Here is a 24,135-nt window from a genome sequence, read left to right as displayed (position 1 = left end):
GATGCAAATACAAAAAAACCCTGAATGGATGCTGTTTTATTATCCCTGTTTCAGGGAATATCTGAAGCATCCCATTTTAAATTTACTGTACTTGGGACTTCAGTGATGCAGGTCTGATATGTTGACATGTTTATATGCTGCAGTGTTGCTACAAACTCTCTGAATCTGTTGGTCTGTGTGGAGCAGTGAGACGCATCGCATTTATTTCTTTTCTGTTTTAAAGTAATACTCCATGTGGGAAGCATTCCCTGTGCCTTTAGTGTCAAAGCTAAATCCCCTTTGCAGCCTATTTCCCTGAATTTGTTTTCAATGGCTGTTAAATGAATATGTTACTGGTTCATATTACATCTAGTAGAGGACTGGGCCCACACTAAACTATACTTTACGTGTACTTTGAGGCCTAAATACATTTATTGTTGAGAGATCCAGAAGCTTGAACTTTTTATGTGTTTTTTTTATTTTTCTTTAGCTGATGATGTCTTCTAACAAATGTTGCTGTAGATGTAAAACAATATCCCTATTTGGAGACATCCAGATTTGCTTTACGGTACTTTAAAAACACAATAAAGTCGCCATTGTCTTAGAATCAGAACCTGTTTATTCCAGTGCCACAACTGGGTGAACAAACAAGTCTCAGACACTGAAGAACCCAAGTGTGGATTCTTTTAAACTGCCTTTATTAAACGCTGCACTTCTGACCTTCACCTGTTCCCGGCATTGAATATCATCTGCATCTTCATCATCACCCTCATCAGACCGCAATTTTTAGTTTTTAAAATGCAGGAAAACGAGTAGAAAGAGTTTGAGCATTACAGGACTTTTAGCCAACAAATACAAATACCGACAGCTGAACGTGCTGCATATGATTCAGCGCAAATTTATTATAAACTGACGACCTCTCTGAACACCTACAATGAGATGCTGATTCGTTTCGATGAGATTTTCATTTCTGACGCAATCTGGCCCCTCATAAGGTGGATTACCCGTACTCCATTTATGGATGAAGTTCTATTGGGATCACGTAGGTGTCACCATCCAAGGTGAAGAGAATTGTGTCTGCTTTTTTTTGTATGTTTCTGTTTTCTGTTAAAATTAGTTTAGATGTTAGGGAAAGTATAATCATTAGCTAGTCTCATGAAGATAACTAGTCAGTTGACCCTTCCTTGACATGACTGTTGTTTAGCTAATTGTAATCAGGGGAAACGGTCAGGCTGAAAGTGTTAAACAAACATCGTAACACTGGACAGAACTTTGACCTGGCTCTCTGGGAAACAGTTAAAAACAACGGAGAACAAGGACTGTGCCAGCATCCAATGGAACTGGAAGGAGAAGAGGAGGTCATCCAATCAGAAGACAACATTCGACTGAATTAGCATCAATAATTTGCCTATGGGTTTCTATAAAGGACTGGGTCAAGGGATAGTTAGGTTGTCAGACTTCATGCCCTGACAATTGACTCTGTTATTGTAGGGTTTTGAACTGGCCTGGAGCTCTGTATTATTTGTATCTTGAATCGATTCTATTTGCTAAATACATTTTGAAATTGGCATGTTTCTCCTTAAAGCCTTAATTCAGAGAACACGCTGATCGGCAGTGACACACGAGAATATTGCGATCCAACAAAGGTTAGGTTAGGATGAATTCCACCTGACCCCTGATCACTGTCAGCTTATAAAACCATTTATTTAAAAAAAGAATTAGTAGTCTTCTCCCTTGTTCTTAAAACTATTAGCCCGGCTCCAGACGGGGTGGTGGTCATCTCATCTGGTTGGAGGGCTGGACAGAGAAGCCGTCCCTTTACAGCACGAGCGTGTCGGTTTCACACATGGCTTTAGCTGTCAACCTCTTCAGTGTGGAGGAGCTGGGCCTCATTGAAAGTGATCACACGACAAGCAGATTACCTGCTGGATTAAAGAGGACACATGAGGGATTTTGTGTTTAGTTAGAACTTCAATGAAGAAGACACTCCAGAATTTCTTCTGAAAGAATAAAAAGGGACGGAGGAGCAGAAGATCGACGACTCATTGCCACATTTAAAAGTTTGATGTCGAATCCAGCTGATCCCCTGGACGTTCTGGATGATCCTTTCCTGACCTGTTGGATCACAAGTCAGACGCAGAGGTTTGTTCCTTGTGGGATGGAGAGGAAGCATCTGTCACTGACTCCTCTCTGTTCTCCGGATCAGACGGAGGAGAACATCAGCGGCGCGACTGGTGTCTGCAGAGACATCCAGGTGAAAAAGAAGCAGAAGGCCGGCGTCTTCAAATGCACCTTTCGCCTCCAGAAGGATCTCAAATCAACATCAAAATTGGATCCCTCAATCCAAGGAAATACGTGAACGTCCTGTTAAAAATCCAACTTATTAGACTCAAACACTTTATGATAAATTCTTGATGCGTCTGAGAGGCCACATTTGATTAAAGGGAGGTTTTCATTGCTGATATTTTAGCATTCTGTCAATTAGCTGCAGGTGAATGAGACGAGGCAATGAGTTGTTCTAATGAGAAACGATTCTTTTCTTTGCACATTCTTTTCACAGGAAAAGGAAACAGCTTCTACAGTTGCATGTTCATAAAACCAACAGAGGACATAAACTAAGTTATTTAAATACACTTCACTGACATCCAAAAATCAAGGTCAGATGCTAATTCTCATCTAAAAACTGGCCTGTGTGTCAATATCAAAGTTTCCAATCACATAATTGTGTTTTTCATCTCAACGTATATGATTAAAACAAACAGACACCTTATTTAACATGATGGAGCCGCTCTCACACCCGTGCAACAGTGCACGCGTTCACCTGTCGAGCAGACGGATCCCGTGGAAGCATCCGGCACCTCAGACGTGGCGGTTCTGTCCCGAGGGAGCGTTCGTCGCCCATGACGACGGCGTGCAGGATGTTGATTGTGCACTCGCCCTCAGAATGTTGCATCAGGTAACACAAAACTAAAAGCACAGTTCTAAATTCAGGGCATGCGCGGAAAAATCCCCTTCCTTCAACGATTCTCCAAGGTTCCGGGAGAGTGTCAGCTCATCCAAGCCTCTCTCTTCAGGAACCTCACCGTGTCCCTGAAACCTTCTTCACATAACAACCGCATGACGCTGGGGGGTGGTGGGAACAGAGCTTGATGCAAGCGTTTCAGATTGTCCACCGAGAGCTAAAAATAATCACAAAAAATTATACAATCACATACATTTCTTTTTCAAAGCATGTATAGATATAGAGGGTCATACATACAACATTTAAAAAAAGGCTGCTCCCTGAAATGTACAGAATGGGATGGTTTGGAAAATGTGAAAACTTCCTCTTTCTTGACTTCCTCTTTCAGACCCCACCTTGGTGCTAGATTCGGCACTTCACCTCTTCTACTAAAGATGTATTTTGGCTTCATCAAATTCAATGAATCTCTTTCAATTTTAAAGACGCATTTGTTGTTTTTCCTATTAAAATTGAGCCCAGACCCTTCTCATGAGGGGGCCAGAGCTAAAGTCTACTCTAAATGGTTGTCCGTTGTCTGTCATAAAAAAAAAAGCTGAACAGTAAATAAAATATTAATTTGTACTTTGATAATCATATTAATCTTAAGATTAACATATTTAGAGATTAACGATTGTAGGGAAGTCAGTGTGCGACGATGAGCGACGGATAATGGTTTAAACATCAGAAGAGGATTTTTTTGGCATATTAAAGAGGAATTAAACACACAGATGTCACTGCCATCTTCCCGACCACCATCCTGAGTAGAATAACAACTATAACGTGCCCGAATACAGGACAAGCTGTTGTTTGTGTTTGATTTTCCCCTGATCGCTCTGATTAAAGCATCCATCTCTTACCATCATGCTCATGTTAGCCAGCCTGAGGTGTGTGTTGAACTGGCCGCTGTGGAGGGGACACACATCCTGAATTCCAGCAAAGGGGGAGACGGTGATGGTACGGCCTACTGGGAGAACTGGAAGACTGTCAGTGAAGCCCCCATCAATCCATTTCTACTGAAAGAGACACATTTGAAAGGTTTAATCAGAACTTACATTAATATGCATATGCCTTAACTTTTGTTTGTTTTATCTATGTAAATCCGAGCATGCATCCGTTTTGGTGTCTTTTTAATCAAAAACAAAACACAAGAGTTTCTGGATTTAACTGACTCTTGCACATAGAACAGAATTCTAAAAACATTTTGATGATTATTCAATTTTCAAATAAAGGTATAAATAACAATTATAATGGGATGAGGCCATTACCTCTCCTATGAATTCCACCGGTTTAAGTCCAGCATAGACAGGCACATAGCTGCTAGCTAACAGGGCCTGGTGAAGATACAAATGAAGCATCATTAAGAAGCAAGATGGCACATGTGGACAGCAAAGGATATGAAATAATGCTACATGTATGCGCCAGTGTTATGAAATTAAGGTATAAGTAAGATCCCTGTGTTTAGAGAGTGGGGGCATGTACCATTATGAGCTCATCCCTGGAGGTGAACCTGGACACCAAATGGTTCTTCCCACTTTTGAGATTCGTTATGGAAACATGGAGACGGTCAGTAGCCAGATGGTGAGCGTCAATGGGTAAAACCACTTCCATCAACTGTCTGGACAGAATTCACACAAGCCGTCTTTTGTCAAATATAAAACAATGTTCAAAAAATTCAACCAAAACAATAAAACCACAGTCAGGTCAAGAGCAATACAGCTTCTGGTGAGGACCCATGCAGACATTGGGAGATCATAAAAACTCCACACAGACTAAAGACTTCTGTACGAAAGCCTACGCCATGTCTTCAGATTTTATCACCGTGGAATGATTACCGTAATGTTAGCATCAAGTTGGGTCCAGGTACAACCATTCCAAGCTTCCGATGTCTCACACTCTCAGCCAGCTCATTGACAAACTGTTTAGTCATCTGTAACAGAAAGTTTTACTATGAATCCAGCATTAATGATTATTGTAACTGTTTGTTGTTCTCGTTACTTAAAAAAAAAACCTGTTGTTGATCCTAATTCAGGTATTACATCTTACCTACAGCACATTCACGGTTTGACAAATGGTTAACAAAAAGTCACTTTGCCAAGAGAAAAAAGAACATCAGAGACAAACATGAATGTTGAATTTTTCTTTAAATCAGACGCTATTATCACAGCTTGTATGACAGAGGACATTGGGCCAGATTCACGAAACGTTCTTACGAACAAATTTGTTCTTAAGTCCCATTTACGAACATTTTACGAAGATTGTGGCATTCACCAATTTCTTCTTATCCTGGATTTATGCGTAGGTAAGAACAAATCCTACGAACACTCAGGAGTACTCTTACGCACATTTCAGTGCCGACATGTTGGCATGGTTGTGTTTTCTTCATATTACAATGATAATTATGTCATATTTATTTATTTCCTATTTTTGTATAATGTGCCAATGACTTAACTTTAATCAACCAAATTGGAAACCATGCCAAAACTGTCTTTTTATTTGATTTTATCTTGATTTATTTTATTAGGGGATCGAGGATATGCCCTGGCTCCCTGGTTGTTGACACCACTGACCAACCCTTAGACTCCACAGGAAATTTTATTCAATCAGATGCATGCGCGCAGTCGCTCCACCATTGAACGCACCATCAGCATTTTAAAGGGGCGCTGGATGTGTTTGGACACAGAGCCACAACCCCTTGAGGATGTGCGTCCTGACGCAATGATGGGGCCAGACTGCAGGCACGCGGTTCACGTTCGAGCGCGATTAATTGCCCGTTTGTGAATAAAATGCATTATTGTCACAATTTTAGTCTAACAGTCTTGATTCACTTCAAAAAGAAAAAATAAGAGAGACCGGTTTCAGAGCACAGCTTTTACACGTTTTTATTCTTTTTACATTCTTATTTTTTTTTTACATTCTCGTTGATTTCTTTAAGCGTGTTGGCTATAGTCATCAGGGTTGAGGCAATTTTATCAAGCATGTTAGCCATCCTTTCTTGATTGTTCAACACGGCGTCAGAAATCAGCCGTGGAGAGGCAAGCTTTGGGCATTTCGCTTTGGGCATTTTGCTGCTTTTTGCTCTGTCTACAGGTCCTGCTGCAGTTCCTTTTATGGGCATTGGTGGGCGGTGACTTATGCTAATCGTATGTTAATTAGACTCACCTGGCACGCGCTTTCAACTTACGAACAGATGGCATTCATCAATCTAAGAACACAACTGCGAACAATTCTGGGGTTTACGAACGCGTTGGTGAATCCGACGTAGGGTTTTCTTAAGGAACTTCTTAAGAACAACTTAAGAAAGAATCTAAGAAGATTCTTAAGAACATATTGGTGAATCTGGCCCATTATTACCAGCACTCTCTGTAGCCTACTTTGCAGTTTAAATTTCAGAGTAGAAACACTAAATCTAAGGAACAGCCAGCTGTATCATTACATCATTAAATCATACACATTTTATTGTGTGAAGGTATGTGAAGAGCCACATACAAGCAGTTTTGGACTCTCAAAGTATATACCGTACATAATACCATCGAACAACTAAATTAGCTTCTAGGGTATTTATCCTGTTTTGATTGGAAGATCAATAAGTTTGCACCTAATTAAAATTGCATTATTCAATTCAGATTGTAGTGGAAAAAGACTTTCTACAGCAGCAGCAAGTTTATCCAGTCATTTTTTTTAGCTTTACTGCTCTGAGGGACCAGCGAGAAGATGAGCGCTCTACCTGTAATTTGTCAGGAGCAGTGACCATCACAGCAGCTACCATGGCCCCCGCTGATGCCCCCGCACAGGCCCTCAGGGACACCAGCAGCTTGTCTCCGTGGCGGAGGAAAGCCTCTGCAGCACCGACATGGTAGATACCCAGGAAACCAGAGGCAGCAAAGGACAGGTTCGAGACAGTCATCGTCTTCATCGGAAAAAGATAGAAAAATAAGAGTAATAATATGAATGGACGACCAAAACTATGAATTTGCTGTAAGGAGTGTCCTACAGTTGTGAAAGAAGAAGTGGACAAGGGATTGTTCCCAGCTTAATATACTATAAAATTATTGATTGAATATGTTGCTTCAAAGGAAGGTGATAATAATGACGTCATTACATTATCATTACTTCATTACACAGGCTGTAATTACAAGGGTAGTAAAGGGCACAGTAAAATGATCTAAAAGTGATGACAATAAATACATGAATTCTGCTTTTAATTATTTTATTACTGAGAAATGGTATACACGCAGTATTGACTATCACATGCGAAATAATAAAAGAAAAACTAGACATCAAAGTCTAGCAGTTTGTGAAAGTCAAGTGAGCAGAGCATTTAGCGTATACGAGCGACAATATCAGATAACCTTTGTTGGAGTTAAAAAGAAAAACGACACTGACCTCCCGTGTATGTTAATGTGTTTCACTTTTAAAGCATAAATCTGACTGAACCCGGTACTGAACTAGTTCATGTAGCAACTAAAGCGCTTCAGTCCTTTAGACCAGCGGTTGAGGCGCTGAAGCGTTAGCGCTTACGGAAGTCCCGCCCATTTATCGGTCATCACGAAGTGATTGGATGAAACAGAGCAGAGATCTGATAATGAACCAATAGGACATAGTTTTATAGAAGAGTGACATTGCTGTCCAGGAAGTTTTTATTAAAACGGGAACGCCCACAGTCCTCCAGACCTGGGTGAGATCTCCAATGTTAAAAATAAACAGTATTTGTAAAAAATAAATAATTACATCATTAAGACATTTAATTGCAAACCCTTTTCCTTTCGTGAATTTAAATCCTGAGTTTGAGAAACATTTAAACAAAATAGAGAAATCCCAGTCCAGAAGTTGTTTGAACAAAATTGCTCTCTCTCTCTCTCTCTCTCTCACACACACACACACACACACAACACACACACACACACACACACACACACACACACACACACACACACACACACACACACACACACACACAGCATTAGTCTGGTGTCTAGAAACAGGGGAAGGGAATCCCTAGAACAGACATCTGGCTCAAACCATCTCATGCTGTCTTAGAAATCTAAAGGTAAAGTAAGAAAAAAATACCATTCATTGCATAATTTGCTACATTGAGTAATATGATTACAGGATTAAACTAAAATGGTCAGGGAATATTCTCCAAATCTTTTATAAATGCCAATAAAAAAATACAATTGATGTGATGTAACAGTTTCCTTTTAACTTTCAATTGTTCTGTAATAACATGGCAGTCTGTGGCACCAGGTTGAAACACAATATATCTACGGTTGTTGTTCATACCATTTGAAATTGTACATAAACTGTAGCCCGCACACTGGTCCTCAGACAGCATTCTCTCATTTAGTCTTCAAGGTGGGGTTTTGAATCAGGTGACTCAGTATTTCTTGTTTTAGTCAATGCACATCTTCATGCCACTTTCCAACAGCTTCCAAACACAGAACAATGTCCCAAAAAATCAAAATGAAAAAGGTGGATGTAAACTCATTTTGCTGACATTAGACCTATTCTAATCTGCGCTTCCTGTCTAAAGTGCTGGAAGAAAAAAACATAACAATAACTTTTGTAGATCCTCCAAAACTATTCACCTGAACATGTCCAAAGAAGCTCCCACTGCATGGTATCGCATTCATCTGTGCAGCCTCAAATAATTGCTGAAGACTTCATTTTTTTCTCTGGCTTTTGACTCAGGCTGATTCAAATGTGCTCCTAATATTTCATGAAATGTTTTATCATTTTATTTTAGTGTATTTATTAAAATGTATACTGTACATTAAACCTGCTGTTTCCCCCTCCTAACCAGGGATGGATGCTTTTTATACCACGCAGTCTGATCAAATATACCGTTCTGGTTACAGGCTTTTTACTTGACCAGTTGGCAGCACAGTGGGAAAATTCTCATTAATGGATGCAAGCAGCCCTGTTTTACACAAGCCATTAAATTGTGCTACTTTACAATTGGACTGCAATCAAACAGCACTTTACCACATACAGTTACACTTCTCTAGCATCCAAATTGTTATCTGAGTCTTATGCGAAAACACTCCTTTCTGCCCATTTGCACTTCAGTCAATGGGTTAATTTTTCTGTCATGTGTTCAGATGCTTTTTAAAACCCAAAAAACTATAGTATCAGCACTGTTTCCAGCAATTTAATTCATAAAACATAAACTTTGTATTCTAAAATCACATTATCAAAAACAAAACAATTATTTGGAAAAGTTGGCATGTGTGCAGAATATCTAAGTAAAAACATTTCATTGCATTTCAAGGTCTAGACCAGGGGTGGGGAACCTTTTTCATATCGAGGGCCATTTCAATTTTTATAAAGTCCTCCGAGGGCCATACTATTATGAACACATACCTAGGGATGCAAAAAAAAGACAAAAAGAAAATTCTATAACCACTGTGTTACTAAGTCTCATGATTGCTGCATTTGAAATTGAATTATTTATTTAGCACACATGCATATAAAATCACCAAAAAAAATTGAATAAAATGACAAACAAGTAAAATATGTTTACATGATCATACAAAACAATAAAAAAAGAGGTGCAGAGTTGAGGCAAGAGACCCGTAAGGGCCTGTTCGAGGCCTCTACTCACAAAAACTGCAATACAACAAGATAATCAGGAAAATAAATGAAAATAAAGAAAGATAAAGACAATAATAATAACAACTAGAAAGCACTCGGAGAGCGCAGACCTCCGCCAAGTGCAACAATTCCTGGCATATTGTGCTTTCCACCATAAATATTAGTCCCACATATACTTTGACTACATATTTAGATTCCTTGACCATAAAACATACCGTTAGCCACTGGAATCATAACAATATATGTCTTAGTTCAGTAGTTATCCACTAAAAAAAAATCACGCTTTGAAACAATTTTACTTTGTCCGGCGTGAGCGCCTCAGCAGCGGCTACGAGGCACTCCTTCACGAACTCTCCTTCGGCGTGAGGTTTCAGCTTCATGGCTATTAATTCACTCACCACAAAACTTGCACGCGTAATATTCTCTCTGTCGGAATACAACTTATTTTAAACTTTTCTGTCACTTCTCTCTGATAGACTTACATTTATTTTTATCCTTATACATTGTAAGCTAATGCTGTAGGCATAACTATCTTACACTTGACATTTGGACAAAGTTGCCCATCTGCAGTGAGCAGATAGTTACATGCTGCAGTATCTGCTTTTTTCCCCTTGTTTTCTACTGGATTGCAAAAATTGTAAAATTTATGATTCATTAAATCACCACAGACACCAAAATGGTGTACGTCAAACCATTTCATACTGATGAAAACACTCATTTTGAGGATTTCAGAAAGTTACCAATTACTTTTGAACTGGACTTCATTGTTTTTGTGACCTGAAAGACCACTTTCATTTGGAAGAGGCACATAAATGTAATGCCTACAGAACAACATTTCATGAACGTGCTTGGAATACAAAAAGTCTGTGCTGTACGTAACAGAACCTGTCTTTACCTCTCAAAGTGTGCTTTGAGCTGGAAGTTCTTTGCCTCTTGATTCTACATAATTTTTATGCGCACCAGCACACTCAGAATCAGAAAAAACACTTGAATTATCCCCAAGAGGCAATGAGTGACACCATAAGCATATTATGCTGTGGCAGACATGCCATTGGTTGGATGGTACAAGGAGCCTTTTCTTGTGTGGACTGATCACAATGTGAGCGTGGAGTATACTTGCTGAACCTGGAGACTGTTCGGTTGGTCCTGCTCCGCCTGCATGGCCACACAGGTGATGTGGTGTCAGACCGTAGACCCCAGTTTGTAAAACTTCCTTCAAAACACTGGGATCCATTACCAGTCTATTGTCTGAGTTCAATCTCCAGACCGATGAAGAGCATTGACGTTTGAACCAAGAACTGGAAGTAGCGCTGTGGTGCATGGCCTCCAAGAACCCCTCTTCCTGTTCATCTCAACTACTGTGAGTTCAATATGACTGCAACTCCACGGTCTGCTCTGCTACTAGTCTCTCACCTTTTCAATGTATAAATGTGCATGGCTGTCAATCACTGCTACTTCTAGCACAAGAGAAGGAGGTTTCTTTCACGTATGTCTTGGCCTTCATTGTCTGCTACTATAGGACATGGCTGTGAGCTCTCAATCCTCTGTCATCCTGTGGGATGCTCTTCTGTCACCTCTAACCGCTGCTGCACACCTGCTCCCACCTATCAAGTGTGGTTCTCCACCTGAGATTTCCCCCTCCCGATGGTGACCAAAAAGGTGGTACCTAATTTAATCAGGCCATTCACAATCCACATGGTGCCAGACGAAATGTGACTTCACCTTACCAATCATCTCTCCAAGCCAGTCCAGAACAATTTGAAACACCATCACCTCCCACTGTCTGATCCGCTCTTGTTAGTGGGGTAGAGGTCTTCATTACCTTATGGACTGGGAGTGTTGTGGCCCAGAAGGGAGGTTCTGGATTCCTGCTTCCTTTGGATGCAGAGTGTGGGGAAACCTGCATCTTGACCCTTACTGTCTCGGAGGATGAGGATGATTCCATGGAGGAAATGGACTTTACTATCTGCGAGGGTGAGTAAAGTGAGACCTGTTTGATATGTGCTGCTACATTTCAATTTTAAGTATACTCTCAAAGTGAGGCTTCCAAATTGAAATGATTTACATTAACTGTAGTGCTTGAGAAACAGTTTTAGTCTGAAGGCTGTGGACTGCACTTCTGGAGTCCCAGAGCAAGCGTTAGAACCGTTGTCCATGGAACAACTGCTTTTCACACCCGTGCATCCCTTTTTATGTTGTATGATAAAGCTAGTAGGCATCACACAAAAAGCCTTTCTATTGGTGTCTCAAATGTCTTGGTTCAACCCTTCAACCCTCATCTAGGAAACATTTTGGGATCACATCTTCTGTTGTTGTCAAGACACCTGGAACAGTCTGCTCACCTTTTCTTGCCTTTCCCAGCTACTCTGGCACTTTTGCTTACAGAGCCTCAGTGTAATGTCTTACAGGTTAATGTATCATGACCATAAGACAATCCTTCTCTTACTCAGTTAAAACGACACAGAAAACAAAAGCAATGCCATTATACCGTAAGACCCGAGTGGTATCTGTAGCAATACTGTACTTTCCAGAATAATGCTAAAACATTCTCTTTGGCCAGTAAGTAGATGGATTACATGCACTTACTCACTCCTGAATGTTTTACTAAGGAAATCATGAAGTAATGAAAATTAATATGACAATGTCTCCTTAGGCTTTATATAACTGACATGACGGACAGTGCTTTAGCCCCACTTTGCGACCTATGGGCTGTTCACCTAATATAAATTTCCATTCCCAACACAGTGATGATTAAGAACACGCACCGAAAGCCATTTATTGGTTAGAAGTTGTCTAGTGCTGCGGCACTTTCTTTTAAAATTTGACATTAACTGTAGCGTCCCTGGTCTGATGTTTTAGAAACACACTAAGATTTATTATTTGATGATAAAAGATTACAGGAGGGGGCGGTAAGTGGTGAAGTGGTCTGTGTGCGTTTTATCAAGGTTTGTGCCCGTTTTTTTTTTTTTTTTTTTTTTTTAATTAAAAGCCTGAGTAACCAGAATAACCAAGTAGAAAACTCTCAGCATTTGTTCAAATACCAGTCGGACTGAGGCTCACAAGGCTTTAACACTAAACTGTGATTTAATCATGCCAGTGAATAAAGGCTGTGGCTGCCGGTGACAGGCCTGTGGCCATGAAGCAGAGCTGGGATACAGGATGCATGTGCAGAACACAGCCTAGAATCCATGCCATTCTTTAATAAAAGAAATGAAGAAGTCCAATTTCAGATATCAGTCCATTATCCAAAGCATATACAGTAATTAAGTGTCTCTTTCATAAAAATGTTGGAAGAAAGATTTGGAGTTGGCTGCATGTTTTCATGTTTGCCTCAAAATACTGGGAGTAATTATGCTCTTCAGGGCTCAGACCAGCTGCTGAGGATTTTTTTTTTAAAGACAGGCAAATTAAAGTGAGACCAGCCACTCCACCCCCACAGCAGAGCTGTTGGAAAGAAACCTCAAGGTCACATAGATAAAATGAATCTGTCCAAAGATCAAATAGTTCCCATGATCACAAAATGGGATGCCGAGCTGAAGCAAAAGTGGGAAGAAATCAGTGCTGTAAAGAAGCCGTGAGAGCCATGGAAGTCTAGCATGTAGGTGCGAGGATAATGGCAAAATAACTTGCTGGATGTGACAGATGACAGGGATGAGGTGATGCCTTGCTAAAGGCCATTAGGACAATCACATCAATTGTAACCATGTAACTGTCCTTTGAGTTGAGATCTACGTGGCAGGGTGTGAGTAGATGACCATTACTCACTGCACGATCATGAACATGATTCATCATAATGTCAGTTTGTTTTAGTGCCATGCCAGTGCAAGAGTGAGCGCTCCTGACGAAAATAGCTGTTTCCCCCAAACACAAATGCTGTTCAAGCAATTTCTGTTCTCGTGTTAGGATGCTAACCTTCAGAGGCAGCAGATGTGCAAAAGAAACAACATTGCAACGATCACTGTAATGAGCAGTAGCCTGTCCACTCAGACTGTCTGAAATCTTCCAGTGTCCTCAGAAAAAACAGGACAAGCTATATAAGGAATGGAAAATTGGATGTCCTTCAAGAGGAGGAAAGGGGTGATTGTGATTCTCAGTGCGGATACATTGGCAGCAGAGGGGGGTGGGGTAAATCCAGGAAACTCAATTGCTTTCTACCGTGGAACAAGTTTACCCGAGAGGATGAGGCTAAAAGTTTGGTGTCCTGGAATAATTGGACATCTCCTCATCCAACAACAGTGCGACATCCCAAAAGCTTAGCATCTATTGGCACTCGATACCTTAAATGACCCATTTGTAAGGACTGGGGTTGGGGGAGCAGGTGCAACCTATAGGGCATTTTTAGAAACGTATAGTGTATACATGGAAATGTCCACTGGACTTAATCACATTTTGTGGCTGCAATGAGAGAACTCAATGCCTGTACGCATGTTAGAAGTTTCTCACATTTTGTTCACACTTAATGAGTTTTGCCCTAAATGGGTGATTGCATATTACAATTTGCTGAGTTGGAGAGAGACAATTGAAATGGTCTATTGCATGTTTTTCACTTTTCCACTCCTCTGCTTTTTCACAAAATATATTTTAATGAATGATGAAAGCTGAGCTGGAATTTGAAATAACATCATTTGTATTTTGGGGGTAATTTGCTACACATAAAGGTTTCATCAAACTATAGAAAGATCATAGCAAAACCAGTAACACTTTTTGACACATGCAGAAAAAATCCTCCTAGCTTGTTTTGTCTCTGATTCACTAAACCTGATTCATGAATCTCTGAGTCACTGAAGCTGAAAGCAAAAAGTTCATTCTCTCTTATCAGTGCTTCAGGATAAGTTGTTGTTTATCAGTAAACAGTAAATGCCAATAATGTTGAGCATATTGCCATAACATGGCCAACCAATGCTACTTTTAGATGAGTTACGGTAGCTGAGCATCAGCTTGGTGCTGTGTCTTACAGGCCTCTTAAGTTCACACTTGCTGGCTGTCCTTTCATTAGGGATACACTTTCAGATTCAGATTCAGATTCAGATTCAGATCCTTTATTTGTCCCACATGGGAAAATTTACAGCGCAATAACAGCAAAAGCACACAGAAAAAATAAAATAAAATTGGGCTAGAATAGAGACTATACAAAAGGATGTATATATATATACAATAATCCAGATAAATGGATACTCAGCCCCTGTATACCAGTATGTAGTACAGAGGGTGCGTACAATTACATAACAGAATATATATAATATTCAGTCTGTGCTATCGGGCATTATGCTTGTTGTGCAGTCTGACAGCAGTCGGCAGGAAAGATCTGCGATACCTCTCCTTCACACAGCGAGGGTGGAGCAGTCGCTCACTGAAGGAGCTGCCCAGTGCTGCCAGGGTGTCCTGTGGGGGGGGGACGTGTTGTTCAGCATGGATGACAGCTTAGCCATCCTCCTCCCATTTCCCACCATCTCCACTGAGTCCAGGGGACATCCCAGGACAGAGCTGGCCCTCCTTACCAGTCTGTCCATCCTCTTCCTGTCCCTGTCCGTGATGCTACTGGACCAGCAGACTATCCCTTAGAAGATGGCTGATCCCACCACAGAGTCATAGAAAGTCCTCAGGAGTGGTCCCTGCACTCCAAAAGACCTCAGCCTCCTGAGCAGGAATAGTCTGCTATTGCCCTTCTTGATAAGGGCGTCTGTGTTGTGTGTCCAGTCCAGGTTATTGTTTAGGTGAACACCCAGGTACTTATAGGTCTTCACATCATCGACGTCTGTTCTCAGGATGTTCACCGGTGCGGGCGGGGGGTTGTTACGCCTGCGCAGATCCACCACCAGCTCCTTGGTTTTGCCAGCGTTGATCTGGAAGTTGTTCCGCAGGCTCCAGTCCACAAAGTCCTGAATAAGTCCTCTGTACTCCGTATCGTCCCCATCAGTGATGAGGCCAACAGTAGCAGAGTCGTCAGAGAACTTCTGGAGGTGACATGATGATGAACTGTATGAAAAGTCCGCGGTGTAGAGGGTGAACAGGAAAGGAGCGAGATCTGTTCCCAGTGGAGAAGGCGATCTGACTCGGAGCCCTTCTCCCTCACAAACTGTGGTCTTTGTGTGAGGTAGTCCAGAATCCATGTTGTGAGGTGGTGATCCACCCCAGCTACCTGCAGCTTGTCCCCCAGCAGCCTGGGCTGGATGGTGTTGAATGCACTGGAGAAATCAAAAAACATGTTGCTCACAGTGCTTCCAGCCTTCTCAGGTGAGTGAGGGAGGTCTGGAGGAGGTAGATGACGGCATCGTCTACCCCGATGCTCGGCTGGTAGGCGAACTGCAATGGCTCCATGAAGGAGCTCACCAGTGGGCGCAGGTGATCGAGGATGAGTCTCTCCAGCGTCTTCATCAGATGATACGTCAGAGCTACCGGCCTGTAGCTGTTGAGCTCCTTGGGGTGCGGTGTCTTTGGCACTGGGACGATGCAGGCACTCTCCCCAGCTTCAGGTTCAGATTGAACATGTGACTGAAGATCCCACACAGCTGGTCTGCACAGGACTTCAGGAGCCTCGAGCTGATGCCATCCGGACCCGTCGCTTTCCTGGCCCTGTTTTTCTTCAGGTCCTTCCTCACCTGGTGTGTTGTGAGGAACAGGCTGGAGCAGGGAGGTGTTGGTGGGGGGGATAGACATGGGCCAGAGTGTGAAGAGTCAGGTATGTGTGAGCTGAAGGTCATGAGAGAGGGGGAGGGGGGACAGGAGGAACAGTGGATTGGGGGCACAGACAGTGGCGGGGGTAGCAGCAGAGGAGACTGGGCTGGGGGAGGGGTGGGTACCTGATCAAATCTGTTGAAGAACAAGTTCAGGTCGTTTCCCACCCCCGGTCTCCCACAGGTTGGGACTTCTGCTCCTTGAAGCCCGTGATGGTCTTCAGTCCCTTCCAGACCCCACAGATGTTGTTGTGCTGCAGCTGGTTTTCCATCTTCCTCCTGTAGTTGTCTTTCTCCTGCCTGATCTTCCTCCTCAGCTCCCTCTGCACAGTCTTCAGCTCCTCCTTGTCTCCAGACACAAAAACCCTCTTCTTCTCCTTCAGGAGGGCCTTTATGTCTGGGGTGATCCAGGGCTTGCTGTTGGAGAAGCTCCGTACACCTGGTGGGTACGGTGTTCTCCATACAAAAATTAATATAGTCAGTGATGCAGCTGGTGAGGTTGTCAATGTCCTCCCCATGGGCGTCGCAGAATACATCCCACAGGGTTGTGTTGAAACAGTCTTTCTGGGCCTCCTCGGCTTCTTCGGACCATTTCTTCACTGTGCGGGTGACAGCAGGCTGCCTCTGCACAAGAGGTTTGTACACAGGCTGGAGGTGTACAAGGTTGTGGTCAGCACGGCCCAGGGGAGGGAGTGGGAGAGAGTGGTATGCCTCCTTGGTGTTGGCATAGGACAGATCCAGTGTTTTATTGTCCCTGGTGTGGCAAGTGACGAACTGGGTGAATTTGGGCAGAGATGATGGAGAGGCATAGTTGAAGTCTCCAGAGATGAGGAGGAGGGCGTCAGGGTGCTGTGTCTGCAGCCCGCTCAGTGCTGAGAGCAGGACATCACAGGCTGCATCGGCGTTAGCAGAGTGGGGGGGGTGGGTGTACACAACCACCGCGAGGGCATGTGTGAACTCCCTTGGCAGGTAGTGAGGCCTCATGCTAACGGCCAACAGTTCAATGTCCTTACGGCATTGCTGCTCCTTGATAGTGATGTGCCCAGAGTTACACCATCTATCGTTCACAAATACTGCCATTCCCCCCTTCCTCTTACCACTCTACACTTACACATTAGTCTTAAATCTAGGCTCTAGGACAGACAAAGCATTTCCCCTTTTCCACCAATAAGTCAGCCAACATCAAATAGAAAGTGTCATGAATAATTGCTATTTGCCAAACCTTGAAGCTAGTTAAAGCACTTTGTCTGTCCTCCACAGTGTTTGTCAGACTGATTAAATATTTATCCTTTGTTCCAAATATAAAGCTGAAAATTCATCCCGGAATTGGGAGGAACAGATGCCATGGTTTGTAGCATCATTAGCCCCAAATCGCATTCTCGTTTTGCATTTGTTCCATATCGATATGTTGTTATAATCTACGACTACGATTTTAGAAATTCAAGCTTGACAGGAGCTTTTAAGCAGATGTTATGATTTTCCAACCCACTCAAGATCAGTGAAAACAGTAAAAGTAAGGTTTTAATAAACTGATATTAGGATAATTTTTCATAATGAGGTTAATTTCTCATTTCCCATTTTATCCCACTTCATTGTTTCTCTAATGTGTCAGCCTCATATTTTATAAGAGCCGTATGCATTAAAGACACATTTGATCTTTTTTATGATGAGCAGGCCTTAAAACTCAATGGACCCAACTTTTTCTACCGCTCTCCAGTTTGGGATTTAATCGGTCACGCATGATCACTTGGATAAACAGAAAAGAAAAAATGAGGCCTTTACCAGTTACCATAGAAGCACATGCTCACAAGTGCATGGTTCTTTGCTGCAATTTTGCATTCTAAAGCAATCTTGCAATCACTTTCAATGTAAAGATTTTTCTTTTTTATTCAATTGGATAATGTTTGCGTGTTGTAGGATTGATTTCTACAATTCGAATAAACATGCTGATCCTTGAAAGCCAATAGTCATTTCAAGGATGAGTGGTTTATCTTTAAGAATCTCGCAGCCATGTCATTCTGGAGATTGTATTGCTGCTAGCTGTGTGTTCTAAAACTGCACACTGGCAGGATTTGTTTTCTATTACCAACTACTTTATGTGCTGTCTCGGATGGGTGAATCTTTTTAAAAATATACCAGTGGAATCAGACCCCAACCTGCTGCCCCCTTCCTGTTATTAAGTAATAAAATTGTTGTTTGCTGCAGGGCATGCGAGACACAGATGCCATGTTCTGACTAATTTGAACAACATGCAAACTGATTCAACTTGAGTCGGCAGGCTTTTTTGATGTCAGTGTTCAATCACAGATGAGCACGTAACCAGTCCCCGCAGTGTGCTTGGAATGATCAATTTCACGAAAGACATGCACAGACCGTCGTTATCCATTCTGGCATTTGGGTTAGGCCCCTGGTCACAGTAAGATGTTGTAGATAATATTGATCCTAGGCAGTCTGGAAACACTGAGAAAGGAAGTTTACATAATTAGCTGCAGTCAATAAAAAGATGACATCATTGTTAGATTAAAGTATCATCCATTGGGTTTAAGGAATGATATGAAAAAATGCAATTAAAAATGAACTATATATAATAAAATTTGTGAGAAAAAGGGACAAAATATGTATGCAATAAAATGACAATGTGATTCTTGAGTGTGACAAACACGGGAGGAGGAGGGGGGGTTGTGGGTGTAGAACATCATGATCACAGACTGATGTGCAGTGATCCTGAACAGTCTTTTAGCACGGGGCACAAATGGACACCAGTTTTCCAGGATGGCAATGATTTTGTCCCCCCACCACTGTCTCCAGAGAGGCTTTACTTTGTCGAATGATTTGAGCTTCCTACCCTTTTTTGTCTGCTATTAAAGAACGGCCCAGTATTGCTCTACCAGTTTTGTTATCGCTATACACCCAAAGGTACTTGAATGAGTCTACCCTCTTCCTGTCCCTCAATGATGACATGATCCTCTTCTTCCAGAACTCCAGCATTAGTGCCATTTTTTGTTGATGTTACGCTCTCAGTGAAGCTCTGTAGTGACGCTGAGTGAAGCTCAGTCCCCTTTCCTCTTAATCGTCACTGCTGATTCATCGGTTGATAAACCAAAACCTCTGCAGATGGCAGCAGATCAGTGGCAGCCTGAGGTGTAGACTAGGAAGAGGAATGGCACCAGTACAGTCCCTTGAGGTACTTTGTTTTTGTTTGTGATCACCTCAGAAGTGTACTCATCTGTGCTGATGTACTATGGCTAGCCAATGATGTAGTCCAAGAACCAGACTGTGGTGTTGGTTAGAGGCCTCTCCAGCAGCTTGTCTATCAGAAGCTCAAGCTGGATGGTTGCACCAGAAATATCAGAACGGGGACCAATGAGCATGAGAGATGATGGTGTGATTTGCAGGTGTTATACAACAAGTGTATCTATCAGTAATTTGGTGGTAATAGCAACCAGATTATCTTCTTAAAATAGTGAAGTTCTAATTGTACTAGTTGGATGGCATGCTGCATTGTTCACTCAATGCCAGATACTTAACACTGAGAGGTTTATATAAGAGATAATGAAGCTGGTGTGGAACACCACATACCATTTAATTATGAACAAAAATAAAGAGATGGTTTCAAATGTGCCTCAGTGCAAACAATGTTTGTAACAGATCCAATGCTGACATTTGGACTGACAATTTTCCTAAAACAATTCTAAAGTTTTTCTGTACGGTAAATGGATTATATGCAGTCAAGATACTGAGATGTGTTTGTCTTTAATTTAGATGTTGTGAGTTTTATCTATATGGCAAATTGAGGGTGGCCGATATCGAGAAAACATACCAGTGGCTGGAAAAGGCCGGACTGAAAGACAGCGCAGAGGCTCTAATCATGGCTGCACAAGAACAGGCCCTGAGCACCAGAGCAATAGAGGCCAGGGTCTACCATACCAGACAAGACCCCAGGTGCAGACTGTGTGGAGATGCCCCTGAGACAGTCCAGCACATCACAGCAGGGTGCAAGATGCTGGCAGGCAAGGCACACATGGAGCGGCATAACCAGGTGGCTGGCATAGTGTACAGGAACATCTGCACTGAATATGGACTGGAGGTCCCATGGTCCAGGTGGGAGACACCTCCGAAAGTGGTGGAGAACGAGCAGGCCAAGATCCTGTGGGACTTCCAGATCCAGACTGACAAGATGGTGGTGGCCAACCAGCCTGACATAGTGGTGGTGGATAAACACCGGAAGACAGTGGTGGTGATATATGTAGCAATCCTGAGTGATAGCAACATCAGGAAGAAGGAACACGAGAAGCTGGAGAAGTACCAAGGGCTGAAGGAGGAGATGGAGAGAATGTGGGGCATGAAGGCAACAGTGGTCCCAGTGGTGATCGGAACACTAGGGGCAGTAACACCCAACCTGAGAAGATGGCTCCAACAGATACCAGGAACCACACCAGAGATCTCTGTCCAGAAGAGCGCAGTCCTAGGAACAGCTAAGATCCTGCGCAGAACCCTCAGACTCCCAGGCCTCTGGTAGAGGACCCGAGTCTGAAGGAGGCACCGCCCAGAAGGGGCGAGGAAGAGAATTTTTATAAAAGTCATTTTTTGGTCAATTTTCTTACAAATCTCTATTCAAACTAGTATGGTGTTTTCGAATCTCAAGCATTTTTGCCACCCACGCTTTACATTAAAGTGTAACTCTGGGGCTGTTTTTTTTTTACTGAATATCATTTAAATGATCAGTGTTTTATATGTCTCTATTACATAAAGGAAACAGCGTTTGTGGTTACACGTATAATCCGGCCTTTGCAATTTTATCACAACATCCTGACTCATAAATTCAGTCTTTCTCTTTTGAAGCTGAACAAATGTAACAGCTGCTACTAAAACCACCCCGTGGCTGGCATTAGATTTGTGTTCCGTGCCCTCGTTTTCAGTTTGCTACGATTTAGCAGCACAAAATGTCCGACTGAGCATCACAGATTGAAGTTTGTGTCTGGAGGATTTTGTAAAAACACAATATAATCTAGGTTGGGTTGTTCTTTGCTGTGAGCTGAAAAAAAAAACCTGAACCAAAACCAAAACAAAATGCTGTGGCGTGGTCCCACAGAGCATGAGTAACAAAACCCCCTTCAAAGAAGGGAAAATTGGGTTTTTAAGGTTTATAATTATATGTACTTCAGTTGATTTTCCCAGAGAATATTACATTGGCGTCTCTATTCTGATTCCCTTCTCTGTAATATAAGCCTTGAATAGAACGTAATGCATTGTGATGTGTGATTAATGACCACTGCAATGTGTCCATGGCTGTCACTTTTCTAAAAGACTTGACACAGTAAAAGGTGAGAATTAATGACTGTTTTCACATTTCAAGAATTTATAAAAATGAGTGAAATGCTAAAGTTGGATCACATTATTTCTTAACTCAGGTTAATGAATGGAGCACATCGTTAACCTTCACACAGCACCTTCCACAATAAAGTGGATTGATCGATCTATCTGTCTGCCTGCCTGTCTGCCTGCCTGCCTGCCTGTCTGTCTATCAGAGGATGTTATAAGGCAAACTCTTCTGGACTTTATGCAATTTGATTTTGTACTGTAGAGGGCAGACATGGATTCATCACTCGGTGCAGATTTTTTCCATATTCATTCATTTCATTTTTGTCATTTTCTCTTGTCTTTAACTGGGTCCTGTCTTCCCTTCTGTGCTATTTTCTTTGCACCACTTCTTGTGTCTAATTTGGTAGGCTTCCCTTACACTTATTTTTAGATGTATTGGTTATTGGATTTGATTAGCTGTCTTAACCTGAGACAGATGGACAGACAGGAACATAAATCATTAGTATCACCAAATTGGCTGTAAAGAAAGGGCAAAAAAAGTGGAAATGCTGGAGCATGTTGCAAAATACGTTAAACTCAGAAATATAACCTAATAAAAGAGCGACAAAGGACTGAGGATATATCAGCACCGTTATGAGGCTAAAACAGATTCAGGGCTGTGCTCAGGCTGTTGACGCTGCAGAGGTTATTTGCAGTTTAACTTTTCTTTACAATCATGCAGTACGCTTATCTTTATGAAAGAAAGAAACACATTCTCTTCCAGGTTTGAATCCACATTTCACTTCAACAGCCTTATCATCTCATCAGTCTATCCTTGAAGTGTAATGCTTTTCGGTATCATTGTAAGTAAAATATTGTTTTAAGTACATATTTTGCTACAAAGGTGTTGCTGCTAATACAAAACAGAATAAACTGATTTTTCTCTCCCATCCAATATCTGGTCTAGGCGTGGACATGAAATAGTCAAGTTCAAAATGGCCCTACTTCAGGTCTGATTGCAAGAGACCTGTAATCATTGTGCAACATATTATTTCGAATGAGCCTGTATGTGGTGATGCAGTATGTTGCACCATGATAAGCTCTTTCAGCTGCCGCTAGTGTCACCTTTTCTGCACATGAATGAGTCTTCTGTGACTGATGTGTGTGTGTGTAAACATCAGTCACACCTGTTTGTGTTTCAAAATTTCAGTGCATATGAAGAAGCTTGTCAATGCTTGAAACATGTCGCCCTGCTGCACCACAGCGGAGCCATGCTGTTACTCCTATATTTTCAAAGGGGGTGGCTTTGTTTTCTTCTTCTGATTTGCTTCCTTTCCACTCTTCTTTGATCTGTTTGATTGACATCTGAATTCTCTCTGTTTTTGCAAGCAACAAACAAAGCTACAATCCTCCCCGAACATAGAAGTGGAGGATTCTCGGTTCAAGTCCTGGCAGGAACTAAACTTGGGAGGTGTTCTCGTAGCAGGGGGGAAGTACCAGCACACCTTGAGAGCACTGCCGAGCTACCCTTGAGCAAGGCGCAGATCCCCCAAATGCTCACATAAGGCCCTGCGATAAACTAGTGACTTATTCAGGGGTGGACTCTTAACCCATATGCAGCTCCAGCAAGCATTTAAGAGTGACAGTGAATAGATTACGCCAAATGGGCAGCAGTAGCAACAGCAACCATGTAGCAACAACAGCAACAACATGAACAAGAACAAAAACAGCAACAACAATGACTTCTGGAATAATCTAGCACAATGGGATTTAATGGTATAAAATAACAATAACAAGATGGGCCACTTTATATATGCATTATCCCAAGGTGTACCTTGTGAGGGTGAAGCATAATCAGAGAGTTCTGCTCGGAGAACAGCTGCCCCTCTCCGGGCTGAATGATGCTGAGCTGAATGCAGATGTCCCGTTTTCCACTTATTTGTATTCCCCAGTGGATCAAACCAGAGAAGGCTGGGCCACTGTGTTGTAAAAGTCAAGCCGCTGCGCACTGCTGCCCCTCTCTTTCTTTTGTTTGATACATGGTTCCTCCTCAGAGTTTATAATAACTGGATATCTGCAGGGGGTGATGGTGGGACTGCAACTTCTACCTGAAACTGATTCTACATTGTCTTTTATTATGCTCGACCAGTTAAAGAAAAAACAGCCTTTTCCTGAAACAGAATGAGGACACTATTGATAACTGTGCTGTTTTATGAAGAAATTGTGGACTACTCAGAGTGTCCTTCAGATTTATGCATTTATAAATGCAATTTAATTCAAACTGCAGTGTAGCAATAGCAAATAATCTTCACTTCCTGCACAAGGTTGGAAATAAAATAAAGCCATCTCTTAACCACATTTGTATTTGTACAGATTCCAGAATTTCAGCATATATGCCAGAGTCTGCCAAGAAAGAAATACAACATAGATCACCACTGAAGTAACACACTTAAAAGCATATTGAATAAATGTGCTTTAAAGGGCAAAGGATACATTCGTTAAAATAGTAAATTTTTAGGTTTAATAATGTTATGTAATTTTCAGTTTTTGACTTTACCGCCTGCATTTACCCTAATTCTCCTGCTTGGC

The 24,135-nt window shown here is 41.9% G+C and overlaps 1 protein-coding gene across 4 annotated transcripts; it reads right to left on the bottom strand.

The window, feature by feature from the left end:
- Positions 1–1,664: 1,664 nt before the first annotated feature.
- Positions 1,665–7,492, bottom strand: LOC115246421 (patatin-like phospholipase domain-containing protein 4). 4 transcript variants are annotated; one of them, XR_003887471.1, is made up of 8 exons: positions 7,364–7,492; positions 6,705–6,887; positions 4,813–4,907; positions 4,460–4,595; positions 4,246–4,311; positions 3,838–3,990; positions 2,746–3,158; positions 1,665–2,343 (listed from the first exon to the last, which is right to left on the bottom strand). XR_003887471.1 is itself a non-coding variant. In XM_029832505.1 (8 exons), exons 2-8 carry the CDS (start codon positions 6,882–6,884, stop codon positions 2,932–2,934), a joined length of 741 nt encoding a protein of 246 aa, XP_029688365.1. In that variant the 5' UTR covers positions 6,885–6,887; positions 7,364–7,492; the 3' UTR covers positions 1,665–2,931. The 4 variants fall into 4 exon arrangements, 2 of the variants coding, with proteins under 2 accessions (XP_029688365.1, XP_029688363.1); XR_003887472.1 differs by having other exon boundaries at positions 2,801–3,158; XM_029832505.1 differs by having other exon boundaries at positions 1,665–2,946; positions 3,063–3,158.
- Between the last annotated feature and the right edge of the window lie 16,643 nt (positions 7,493–24,135).

The sequence above is a fragment of the Takifugu rubripes genome, unplaced genomic scaffold (genome assembly GCF_901000725.2).
Source record: "Takifugu rubripes unplaced genomic scaffold, fTakRub1.2, whole genome shotgun sequence".
Classification (NCBI taxonomy): domain Eukaryota; kingdom Metazoa; phylum Chordata; class Actinopteri; order Tetraodontiformes; family Tetraodontidae; genus Takifugu; species Takifugu rubripes.
This window is presented reverse-complemented; position numbering and strand designations above follow the sequence as displayed.